The sequence below is a fragment of the Dermochelys coriacea genome, chromosome 3, assembly GCF_009764565.3.
Source record: "Dermochelys coriacea isolate rDerCor1 chromosome 3, rDerCor1.pri.v4, whole genome shotgun sequence".
NCBI lineage: Eukaryota > Metazoa > Chordata > Testudines > Dermochelyidae > Dermochelys > Dermochelys coriacea.
In genome coordinates this window covers 150,692,417-150,701,612 of record NC_050070.1, presented here as the reverse complement: position 1 = coordinate 150,701,612, position 9,196 = coordinate 150,692,417, and the positions used below count along the sequence as shown (strand labels likewise).

The 9,196-nt window shown below is 54.8% G+C and overlaps 1 protein-coding gene across 7 annotated transcripts in view; it reads right to left on the bottom strand.

Annotated features, from left to right (window-relative positions):
• Positions 1-301: 301 nt before the first annotated feature.
• LOC119853909 (spectrin beta chain, non-erythrocytic 5-like) overlaps positions 302-9,196 on the bottom strand; it is a 50,731-nt gene continuing 41,836 nt past the window's right edge. For all 7 annotated transcript variants that reach the window (XM_043511579.1, XM_038397554.2, XM_043511581.1 and 4 more), the window contains 6 exons: positions 8,596-8,687; positions 8,141-8,226; positions 4,687-4,753; positions 4,036-4,208; positions 2,729-2,872; positions 302-992 (listed from right to left, as the gene is read on the bottom strand). In XM_043511579.1, the coding sequence (XP_043367514.1) occupies positions 775-992; positions 2,729-2,872; positions 4,036-4,208; positions 4,687-4,753; positions 8,141-8,226; positions 8,596-8,687 (780 nt within the window). In that variant the 3' untranslated portion in view covers positions 302-774. The remainder of the gene's footprint in view (positions 993-2,728; positions 2,873-4,035; positions 4,209-4,686; positions 4,754-8,140; positions 8,227-8,595; positions 8,688-9,196) is intronic.

The following is a 9,196-nucleotide window of genomic DNA, read 5'->3' as shown; positions in this document are numbered from 1 at the left end:
GCTGGGCTATGATCTACCACGGACAAGGAACACTCCGGAGCAAGGCTTCCCAGAGAGATGGCCCAGCTCCCCCTGTCATTTTGGCATTCCAAGGAGCCCCTCGCCAACCCAGAGCAGCACAGATTAGCCCCCTTCTCCTTTGAACCCAGCACAGCTCCCTCTAGCAAGCACTGGTTCCTAGAGCACACCTGGAGGATCTGAGGAAGGCCCCCTGGCATGGGACTCAGGGGAACTGCAGCCCAAGGGAGCCTCCTCCTAACGCTGGCCCTGCTAGAAAGGGGAGGAAGAAACAGCAAGATAGTTTGGTTTGTTTCATTTTAATAACAATAATCTCTTTTTCCTTCCCTGGACAGCATGTGCCCTGGGTTGTCTGGGGAACCAGCTGCTCAACACCCCTCCCCGCCACAGGGCTCCATCAGCTCCACTGGCACACAGAGACCAGGCCCTGCAAGCTCAGCGAGATGGCTCTGATAGATACAGCAATGCACTCCCCTCCTGCTCCGTGTCTGCCAGAGCAGCCTGGCCCCTGGCAACTGCTCCCTTTAGGGGTGGGTAGGTGAGGGGCAGCCCCTGGGCTGGTATGGGCCAGTGCAGCAGTCTCTCTCCCCCGCAGTACTCCCATCGGCCCTGGGGAGAGAGGGAGCCCTGTGGACAGGTGCTGGGCGGAGAGGTCCTGCTAGGATGGCACACGAGTGGGAGCTAACAGGCTTGCGTGGAGGAAGCAACGGCAGTCTCAAGCCCTCTTGCAACCTGCATCCCCCCCACCCAATCGGCTCATTCTTTCTTCCCAAAGAACTTCTTAAAGACGGATTTGTTCTTGTGGCGAGAGAGGGCGCCTTCCCGTGGGCTCCCTGGCCTGGCCACAAAGGAGTGACAGCGAGCCCTGGGCATGGCCACCGCCTGCTCCCCGATGTACAGCGTGATGGAGTAGCTGTTCCCAGCCTCCAGGGGCTCCTTGGGCACCGACACTGGTGTGATCTTCTGGTAAGTGGCTGAAAGAGATGGAGCATTAGGCAGGCTGCAGCTTCCCATGGAAACACCACCACCACTGAACTATCAGGGGGCCTGGGATATGGGGCCTTTCCCCGCCAGGCCCCAGCTCCCGTGTGGCCCCGGGTCAGAGGGATGGTCTGGCTTGCTGGGCGGGAGGTGTCATAACCCAATTCCCTCTCAGGAAGTATGAGAACTTTGACTAGCAGGGCCCCAGCTCCAATCTGGTCCCACATATAGGGGACTGTCTGGATAAGGGGCATTGGGGAATGGGATATAAATACAGGGACTTCCTATCCACTTTATTTTGGGGGTAACCTCCCCAGGTGCCCAGAGCAGAGACTCATCTCTATTGCAGATGTGTCGCTGTGAGGGGAAGGGTGTTGTTGCCATCCCATGGTGGCCTTTGGCAATGAAATTCAGACCTTGAAAAGGAAAGCCTGAACTTCCTGGGGAAAGAACACTTTAGGGATGGGTGGGAAAGTCTACGGTTCAGCTGAAAGCCAGTGAAGCTATGCTTAGTCCAGAGGTGGGCAAACTATGGCCCGCGGGCCACATCACCCTCCTGCCTGGCCCCTGAGCTCCTGGCCTGGGAGGCTAGTCCCCAGCCCCTCCCCTGCTGTTCCCCCTCCCCTGCAGCCTCAGCTCACTGCGCTGCCCCTGGGCAGCAGATCTGCGAGCTCTTGCTGGGCAGCGCAGCTGCAGAGCCACGGCCTGACCCAGTGCTCTCTGCTGTGCGGTGGGGCGGCTGTCTGTCCTGGTGCTCTGGGCAGCACAGCTGTAGCACTGCCAGCCTCTGGTGCTCCAGGCAGCGCGGTAAGGGGGCAGGGAGCAGGGGGGGTTGGATAGAGGGCAGGGGAGTTCGGGGTGGTGGTCAGGGGGCAGGGGTGTGGATAGGGGGTGGGGCGGACAAAGGGCGGGGAACAGGGGGGTTGAATGAGGGCAAGGGTCCTGGGGGGGGCGGTCAGGAAGGAGGGTGGGGGGTTGGATGGGGCAGTGGGAGGCAGTCAGGGTCAGGAGTTCCGGTGGCGGTCAGGGGACAGGGAGGGGTGGATGGGGCAGGAGTCCCAGGGGGACTGTCAGGGGGTGAGAAGCGGGGAGGGGGTCAGATGGGGCAGGGGCTGGGCCATGCCTGGCTGTTTGAAAAAGGCACAGCCTCCCCTAACCGGCCCTCCGTACAGTTTAGGAAACCAGATGTGGCCCTCAAGCCAAAAAGTTTGCCCGCCCCTGGCTTAGTCCCACAAGCCCAGGCAGAGGCCAGCCTGGGAAACTCAATCCTCTTTACAGCTTGAATGGCTCTTCTAAAACCTGCATATAACTGATACACTCTCCATCCCCATCCTCATCCCCAAGTGGGTTCAACCAAGCATGACTCATAACCTGAACCCTTGCAGATCGGCTCTGTCATGGGAACACAAAGAGACCTGGATCTCAGCCCCCTTCCCACCACCTCTGACTCGTGAACCACTTATGTGTAGCAGCCTGCCACAGCCAGCCAAGAAGAAGCCAGAAGCCTGCTAAGGCCCGTCAATCAGGATTCTCTACCATCATTCATGCCAGGATCTCCAAGTTCTTTACAAGCACGGCTCCACTGGAAGCAGGGGTCAGGGTTACAGACGGGGAGACTGAGGTGCAGATTCCTCTCTGGACAAAGGGCCAGAGCCAGGAACAGAGCTTCAACCCATGGGCTCCCAGTCCCCTGCTCCTGCCACTAACCCAGTCTCCCTGTGCTGCATACCTGAGGTGAATGAGTGGGACCTCCTCTTATGTGTCACCAGCGCATCCTCCTCCTCCTGGTAGCTGTTATCCTGGGACTTTGGAGACCCAGCAGGCAACCACTGCCTGTGCCCTGTCGTGCGACTGACAGCTCTGTGATTATCTCCTAATGCAGAAAGGGGAAACACAAGGCAAGGAGCTTATATATGTCAGACAAACAGAGAAGGGCTTCTAAGCGCAGATTGTTCTAGCAGAAACTCAGCATGTTACAATGGTGCTGTTGTTACACTGGTGCAGCCTGGTAAAATGCAAGGTGACAACAGGATGCCACTGCGCCAGCCCCAAAGAGCCTTGGGACACTTTTACAGCCTGTAGGGGAGGATTAGCCCATCAAACCCAGGATGGTGATGGGAGTAGAAGATGGGACCTTTCACCTCTGGAAATCGGTACCAATCCAGCCCCGGTTAGCAATGACCCAGCCTCATTCCATGGCTGGATTGCGCAAGGGGAGCTGGTGGGTTTCGGTCCAGCCACTGGTGGGACAAGCGTCCTCATCACAAAATCACCAGCTCAACAGACAGGGTGAGGCCTGGCACTTGGCAGAGAGACCCGCGTTAAAGTCAGGGTGTTGCAAGGAGGGAGGGAGGGGACTCAGTAGGGGGCACGCTCTCCTCTTGAGTAGCAGTGACCCAGCACAAAGATAGGGGGTGCTGTGCTGTAGGGAGTGGTGGGGGTGTCTTAGCAGAGGATCAGTACTGAGCCCAATGCTCTGAAGGGGGCTGTGCTGCAGGGAGGTGTTGTGTGCAACTCAGCAGGGGGCGCTCTCTCCTCTGTCCTCAGTGCCCCATCACAGTGCTAGGAGCAGCCGTACTCAAAGCCGGATCATCTTCCAGATGAGGTGGCTTGGTCAGGGCACTCTGCACAGGAGGTGGGACGGGGGTGAGGTGTGGGGAGGTTAACCCGGGTGTCCTGCCCAAACTCCAGCGTGGGTGAGTCCATGGTGCCTCTCCAGCTGGAGGGAGGATTCCAGGGTCATTAGTGTCTCCCACTCAGCTTGGTTCCTGCCCACCACACAAGGGCTGATGTCACTCGTATGCGCTTCGTACCAGCCCTGAGACCATGCAGGAGGGCCCTGCTGGCAGAAGGACTCAGGACACGATGCTGGAACCTGCAGCTCGGGCGGGAGTTATTATGGAACCACCTACCCAGGCATGAGTGGAGTAGCGTGAGGAGCACTGCTCTGCTACAGGGAGCAAGGGACACTGAGCTGGGCACCTCAGGAGAGGCCCCAACAGGCTGGGGCACTGGAAAGTCACCACACCCACACACCTGCTTGTGAGGCTGCTGAATACAGTGGGTCCTCCTGAGTCCCATAAGGCAGCTGCAGCCTGGCACTCGACCTGGGCAGCAATGTGATCTCTTGGTTCTTGGCTGTAACAGGCTGATGATGTCCCAGGAGGTGGGAAGAGCTGGAGCTTCCAGGCCCAGAGATCTTGCTGGGTCTGTGTACGAAAGGGAGTGGCAGAGAGACAGATTTACAGAGCTGGTCTCACCTGCAGAGAGGGCCTGCTCACCTCAGGCAATCTGACCCACAGACAATTCAAACCAGCGTGGGCAGGACTCCTACCCGGGAGCTCTGAGTAGGGGAGGCATCTAATGCAGGCCTCAGCCTGGCTCACCTGAAGCTTTTTTAAGGCCCAGGAAGCTGGGTAACACAGCATGCTAATGGGGTTGAGAGGTGATACTAAACTGGGAAGAGCTGCAAACCCCAGTGAAGATGGGGCAATATCCAAAGAGACATGGAGAGGTTAGAGAAATGGGTAGGTAATGGAAGGAGATTTGGCCTGGTCAGCACAGCTAATTCATTGGGTCAGCACAGTCCCCTTCTGCTACGCTGCAGAGCCCTGGAATGAGTGGCTCTGAATGCCAAGCGTTAACCACCATCTGCTCACTGATTGGATGGGGCTTCCCAGCACTCACCCCATAGCAGAACTAGTCCCTTCAGCAGGCTGCGTGACTGCCTGGAAATAATCCACTTCAGGGAAACCTGTGGGCAAAGCAAATATCTATTGATAATGTGGAAAAGAGCCAGCAATGAGAGTCCTGAAATCCACAGATGGTAGGGCCTGTCTCACACCATGCTGGGCTGAACCACCTGGGGCCAAGGCCAGAGAGGTGCTGAGAGTCACGGGTGCCGGCATGGCTCAGGGTTTGCCCTTCTATGCTCAGTGTCAGGTCAACAGCAGAGGTTCCTGTCTAGGGGAATGGGTTACGGAGGCTGCCTTGGGCAGCCCCAGATGGCCTGGCACCTGGGATGGGTGAGGGCAGTGCCTGTCTGCGAGCTGTCACCTTATATTGAAATGTTTCCCGTTAATATGGAGTTATTAAAGACAAGGGTGCAATAAAATCCAATTTAGTTTTTGAGCCTTTAGGCCTTTAGGTCAGTTACAGAAAACTTATTTAGTAGAGGACCACTAGGAGACACTTAGAATGATGAAACTAAACTTTATTCAAAAGCAAAATGCATCACTAAGCAAACAGGGATGAGATTACTACTTACGCAGTACCACTATTCTACTTGCACACAAAGATGAAATAGTGTATCAACGAGTGAATGGACCACTGACGACAGAGTGACGTCCAACCTGATAATCCTGGAACCTAACAGGACCCTTTGGATGTTAATTGGAGCTCCTCCCAAACTAACAAAACGACTCCTTTTATTATCTATTATCATACTACCTAACATTAAACTGCCCCTTACAATAATTATATTTCCTCCTCCCCCTTATTGGCTCTTTACATTACACATTATTTAAATGAACATCTGACCCAATATCCTTGCCAAATGATCAATACAGACAGAATTGGGGAAAAAAAAATTCACAATTCTCAATTATTCATTAAAAACCGTGCTTGAAGCAGTTATAACCAAAACATAACGGCACCATAACCCTGGCTTATGTCCTTGCTAACTGCAATATTCTTACTGTCTCCAACTTATCTCTAACTTTCTCACACTAGCAACCTCCATTTCCCAGACTCCTCTACACTTCGACTAACTTTAAGCCAAAAAGTCTAATTTGTACATAACATAGGCTACAGACCCCAAGCATGTTTTCTCACGGAGGAACAGTAATCCGTGTGGGGTGGGTCTGACAGGTCTGGGCGTGAGGAGCAACCCAGCTGCATGTACAAAGGGCTTGTCTACAAGGGGAGTAATCCTCTCTATGGGGTTTTGATTTTGAAAGCACGCTAACATCTTGCACATTAATTGGTTCACGTAGACCCTGCTGGTGTGCTTTAACACAGTGTTTGAAACAGTACTACATTAAAGCCCACACGGGAACCTTTGCTGTACACCAGCAGAGTCTACACAGAGCAATTCATGCACAACACTTTGGTGTGCTTTAGAAATCACACACCCTTACAGCACATTCCCACACAGAGCCCTTCCCTGCTGCACATGGGGGCATTTTGATGCTATTTTTCTGTCCATGTTCACAACATGAAGGGGGAGTAGAATGAAAATGAACTAGGGAAGCGGGTCCTAGCTCAGTGTCCGCAAACTCACCAGCCCAAACCCTTCTCCACAGCTCAGGCACTAGGACAATAATGTTTGGCTGTTTACATAACTCCTCTCCTCCCCAGGAGCCCAGCAAGATCCCCAAACTCCAGACACTCAGCACCGTGGAAATGCAGCCACCTCTCGGGTGAAGGGCAGAACCAGGCACACAAACCACTCCACCAAAGGGAGAGGCAGCAAAGAGAAAATTTGGCGAGCACATGGGCAAAATCCAGTGTGCCCAGGAATTCTGAGTGTCCCTGCAGAGAAGAAGGAAGTGTAGGCTCTAAGGCCAGCTCTGAGATATTCAGATACAGTAACCTGCATGTGACTCTCACTGCATAGAGAGCAGCACCTGAAGTTGGAGCCTATGGCTCCAAGGAATCTGGGAAGTTCCCCTGTTATGAAGTGGGACTGTTAATGTTTTCTCTGAATAGTGTGGGGGTGCCTCAGTTTCCCCTATGCAGTTCTTAAGTACCTAGGTGGTGGGATAAGGGTGTATGATCGTTGCAGAGCCCTAGAGGGCAGGTGTGTGCAGGGGTCTGGACACAGAGAATGACCAACACCCTGTTTCCTGGCAACTGATGGCCTGGCCCTTCCCCCCTACAAGGTGAGAGCTAAAGGGTTAGAGAACAAAGGAATCAGGTGACCTCCTGGCCCAGGAAAGGGACAAAGCCCAGAGGAGGAGGGGCTGGAGGATGAGTCAGTTGGGGGCTGGCTGGGGATGTGGAGTGAAGTGCAGCCGTGGTTGTCTGGCTCACTGCCCCCCAAAATCGACCTGGCTGAGGGGTCCTGTTCTCTGTACCTATAAACTCTGTTTTAGACCACGTTCCTGTCGTCTAATAAACCTTCTGTTTTACTGGCTGGCTGAGAGTCACGTCTGACTGCAAAGTTGGGGTGCAGGACCCTCTGGCTTCCTCAGGAGCCCCGCCTGTGTGGACTCAGTGTGGGAAGCGCACAGAGGGGCAGAGGATGCTGAATGCTCCGAGGTCAGACCCAGGGAGGTGGAAGCCGTGTGAGCTTCTTGCCCTGAAGACAGTCTGCTCACAGAAAGGAGACTTCACCAGAGTGCTGCTACGCTTCGTAGGGAGCAGTTCCAGAGCATCGCCCGGGGACTCTGTGACATCCCCTTCTGCTCTCACCCTCAGCTACCCACCGAGATTTAGTCTAAGGTGAGTTTGGGCTGTGGGGAGGGATCACGCTCTCACTTAGAAACCTCCAGCAATAGCAGGAGGAAATGTGCTTCAAATCCCCAGGGGCCCTGTGGAGCAGAGCAATATGGGACAGGCCCAGGTACTCATGTTGGCCCACAGCAGGGGCTGGTTCTTCTTAGCCTCATGCCCTGGGGTCTCAATGATTCTCTCTCACACCTGGCTGGGATTTTGTCACAGTGCCTGAGCCGCCTGCCCGGGCACAGACCTTGTTTAATGGTCATGCCCATAGGAGCGCCTCAACCTCATGGGATCTCACCAGTTTTATGGCAGGGGAACTCAGCTGCCATCAGTGGACTCACTCCTGATTTACACTGGAGCATGTGAGGTCACAAATCAAGCCTTGCCCTGAAACTTAGGGGAAGGGGAGAAATGTAGACCTTTGATTCCTCCTGCACCAGAAAGTTCAGGAAGGACTATCGCTTGTGGTGAGAGCAAAGCAATGAAAGCACAGAATGAAGCTTCCTGCACAGTTCATCCAACGCACTATCCCAGCCCTGGGCTCCCCACACACAGCTCTGCCAGTGCCCCTCACTCCCAACCTGCAGCCCCCCTGCTAACCCAGCCCTGGGCTCCCCTCACACAGCTCTGCCAGTGCCCCTCACTGCTCCATCCCTGCATTGCATCCTGCTCTGCCAGTGGCTGGAATGTTCCTCACCTGAATTCTGCTGCAGTTTGGAGACCCATTGGTTCATGAGTGGCTGGGATGGAGCTTTCAAGAGGTACTCAGAGCCGTCCCGCAACCTGGGAGAAAAAGAGCAAGTCAGCAAAACGATGACATGAGGTGCAAATTCCTACCCCACCCCTCCCCAAGCCCACCAGCCTAGGAGCCAAAGCGATAGAGGTTGGAATTACACTAGAACCTCATATTCACTCTCCCTGGGCTACGGCGCCAGGGCAAAGGAACCACGCCTCAGTGATTAGGGCCTGGTCCCCAATGCTCAGGGGCTGGCATTTCATCGGAGCTGACTGCTTACCATTATCTGGCTATGCATGTGGTCAATTAAGAGCATTCATCACAGCACTATGAGGCGGCCAGCAGGAGGCACTGTACTTATGGGACCGCTCACCCTTCCTGAAGCTCTATGGAATTGAATGGTTGGGGTTACTCACTGTAGCCTGAAGCAGTTGGTCTTTTTGGTGTACTCTGTTTCCTGGGTGCACTGTGCTCCCGAGAGGTTCAGGGGCAGGGCCACCACGGAGCTCTGCAGCACAAGGGACAGAAAAGAAGACAGTGAGGCCTCTGAGGCTTGGAGCGTCTTTTCCCTGTGCCTAGCAGGATTCCCTCGTGCCTGTGACTCACAACTAACTAGTGTTCATTTTGCTCCATGGTCCCCACCACACCTAGGATCTGCCACAAGGGGTAACAGCCAGGACAAAGCTGTTCCCGGCCAGCAGGCTCTATGGGGGTGTGTTCATGAAAGGCAAGGCTGGTGAGCAGCAACGTTCTATGGTCAAGAGACTGTGGGCATCAAAGGGGGCAGCTGTGCCCTGTAGGTGCACGACACTGTGAGGGCAGAGAGCTGGAGACAGGGGATGGGGGCAGCTGGCAGCATCAAGTAGGTGTGAAAGGTGAGTGAACCCCTGTGTGTGCCATTCAGTGGGTCTCCAGCATAATCAGCTAAGGGAATGCTTTGTGCTTGTATCCCCTCCCCTTGGATGCAGTGCCAGTATCACCCAGAGACTGGGAAACCAAGACCACCTCCCTGACTCA